This window comes from Salpingoeca rosetta, assembly GCF_000188695.1.
Source record: "Salpingoeca rosetta unplaced genomic scaffold supercont1.40, whole genome shotgun sequence".
In the NCBI taxonomy this organism is placed as follows: domain Eukaryota; class Choanoflagellata; order Craspedida; family Salpingoecidae; genus Salpingoeca; species Salpingoeca rosetta.
Genome location: NW_004754894.1, coordinates 265321 through 267192, shown reverse-complemented (window position 1 = coordinate 267192; position 1872 = coordinate 265321). Strand labels below are relative to the sequence as shown.

Here is a 1872-nt window from a genome sequence, read left to right as displayed (position 1 = left end):
AAAAAACGAAAAACGAAACAACACACACACACACACACACACACACACACACACACACACACACACACACACACACACACACACACACACACACACACACCGCACCTTCTGGGATCTTGGACGTTGCACCGCCGAGGCTGCTGTGGGCTGTGAGGAGTTCCGGGTCACCAAACAGCGCGCGAGACACCCGGTCTGTCCACTCAATCCACGAGAGCCACCCGCCAGGATTAGGGAACGAGGGGTCGTGGATTTTCTTCGCAACGTCGCTCGCCTTGAGTACCACCATCTGGCGTCGCTTTGGACGCCCGTCGCTGTTAGCCGCTGCTTGATCGTCACCATCATCATCATCGTCATCGTCATCAGCAATACCATCACCATCACCATCAGCACGAGCTGCACCTGTACTTGCACCTCCCGTCACAGCGTCGTCTTCAACTAACCCTTGCTGGGCAGCCTCACCGCCTCCATCACCATTGAGATCAAGATCATCACCATCATCACCGTCATCGTCGTTTTCATTGCCGGCACCAAAGCCTTCAAGATCCGTATCAGCATCCTCGTCAGAATCATCAATGCCACCACCACCCCCACCACCACCACTGTGCGCCTTGTTCGCCGATCCCTTCTTCTTGCTGCTGCTGCTGCTGCTAGCACCGGAAACATTGTCTTCGCGAAACACGTCCACATCAGCGACAACCTCGTGGTACTTCGACAGGTACACCAGTCCCGACCGCTCCAGGTGTCTCCTGCGCTTCGATGCGTGCGCGTCTTCGCTCAGGCGCTTGCCACGCCACCTCCCGTCAAAGAACGGCACACACAGCAGCTTCTCCACCTCGACGTTCGTCCGGAACATGTCGCGCGGGTTCTCCCAGCGCACCGTGCCCATGTACTCGCGGTTGTTGTCGCAGCCGTAGATAAACTTGACAAACATGATAATGAATGTGGCGACGCTGCCGGAGGGCGTCACGCCCCATTCTTTCATCCACTTGACGCGTGTCTCTATTCAACCAAAAAAAGGTATTGGCATTGCACACCCGTGTGCGCGCGTGTGTTTGCGAGTGAGCGAGCTTGCGAGCGAGTTAAGTCATCAGGAGCCAGTGTCACAGAGCAAACAGCGAAATCCAAAACAACAACGACGGTAAGGTGCGGTGTGTGTGTGTGTGTGGGGGGGGATTCTTACGTTTAACGCTCGGGTGCTTGACAGGTCTCAAGGGTCCGACGCCAACCTCGCGGATGAGATGTGTGGCGGCCACGGACAGCCGCTGCGGCAGCTGCAGCATGCGGATCATCTGCACGCGCGCGGTGGGTGAGCAGTTGAGGTGAGCAGTTGAGGTGGGAGTGAGTGAGAGTGGAGGTGCATGCGTGATGGCACGCGTCACATAGGGGGGGGGGCACACGTGGTCACCTCACCATGCAAGCAATGCCTGCGTAGTTTGGGCGCGGAATGCGACGTCCAAGCAGGAAGCGGCCCCACATGTCCGTCGTCGTGTGCAGCATGTACGCGCTGCATCGGTGGCGTGCACGGGGGCGTTTGGGAGGGCGAGCAGTGAGCGGTGATGGACGTGGTTGAGGTGGTAGAGGAGGAGGAGGTAAAGGTGAAGGGCAAAGAAGCACACGCAGAGCACAAGCAACAACGACAACAGCAAGAAGGCTGCTCACTCCATTACGGTCGTCTTGCGGATCTTCTTGATTTGCAACACGTGCTTCACAAGCTCCTTTGGGAACAGCGGCAGCGCATTCAGGTATGGTATGGTGCCCTGTACACACACACACACACACACACACACACACACAGAGAGAGAGAGAGAGAGAGAGAGAGAGAGAGAGAGAGAGAGAGAGAGAGAGAGAGAGAGAGAGAGAGAGAGAGAGAGA

General features: G+C 56.9%; 1 protein-coding gene across 1 annotated transcript in view; it reads right to left on the bottom strand.

Moving 5' to 3' along the window:
* Positions 1–164: 164 nt before the first annotated feature.
* PTSG_13131 (uncharacterized protein) overlaps positions 165–1872 on the bottom strand; it is a gene marked incomplete at both ends in the record, with an annotated part of 3824 nt that continues 2116 nt past the window's right edge. The window contains 5 exons of the mRNA XM_004987872.1: positions 165–192; positions 219–999; positions 1181–1289; positions 1411–1504; positions 1660–1757. Coding sequence (XP_004987929.1) covers positions 165–192; positions 219–999; positions 1181–1289; positions 1411–1504; positions 1660–1757 — 1110 coding nt within the window. The remainder of the gene's footprint in view (positions 193–218; positions 1000–1180; positions 1290–1410; positions 1505–1659; positions 1758–1872) is intronic.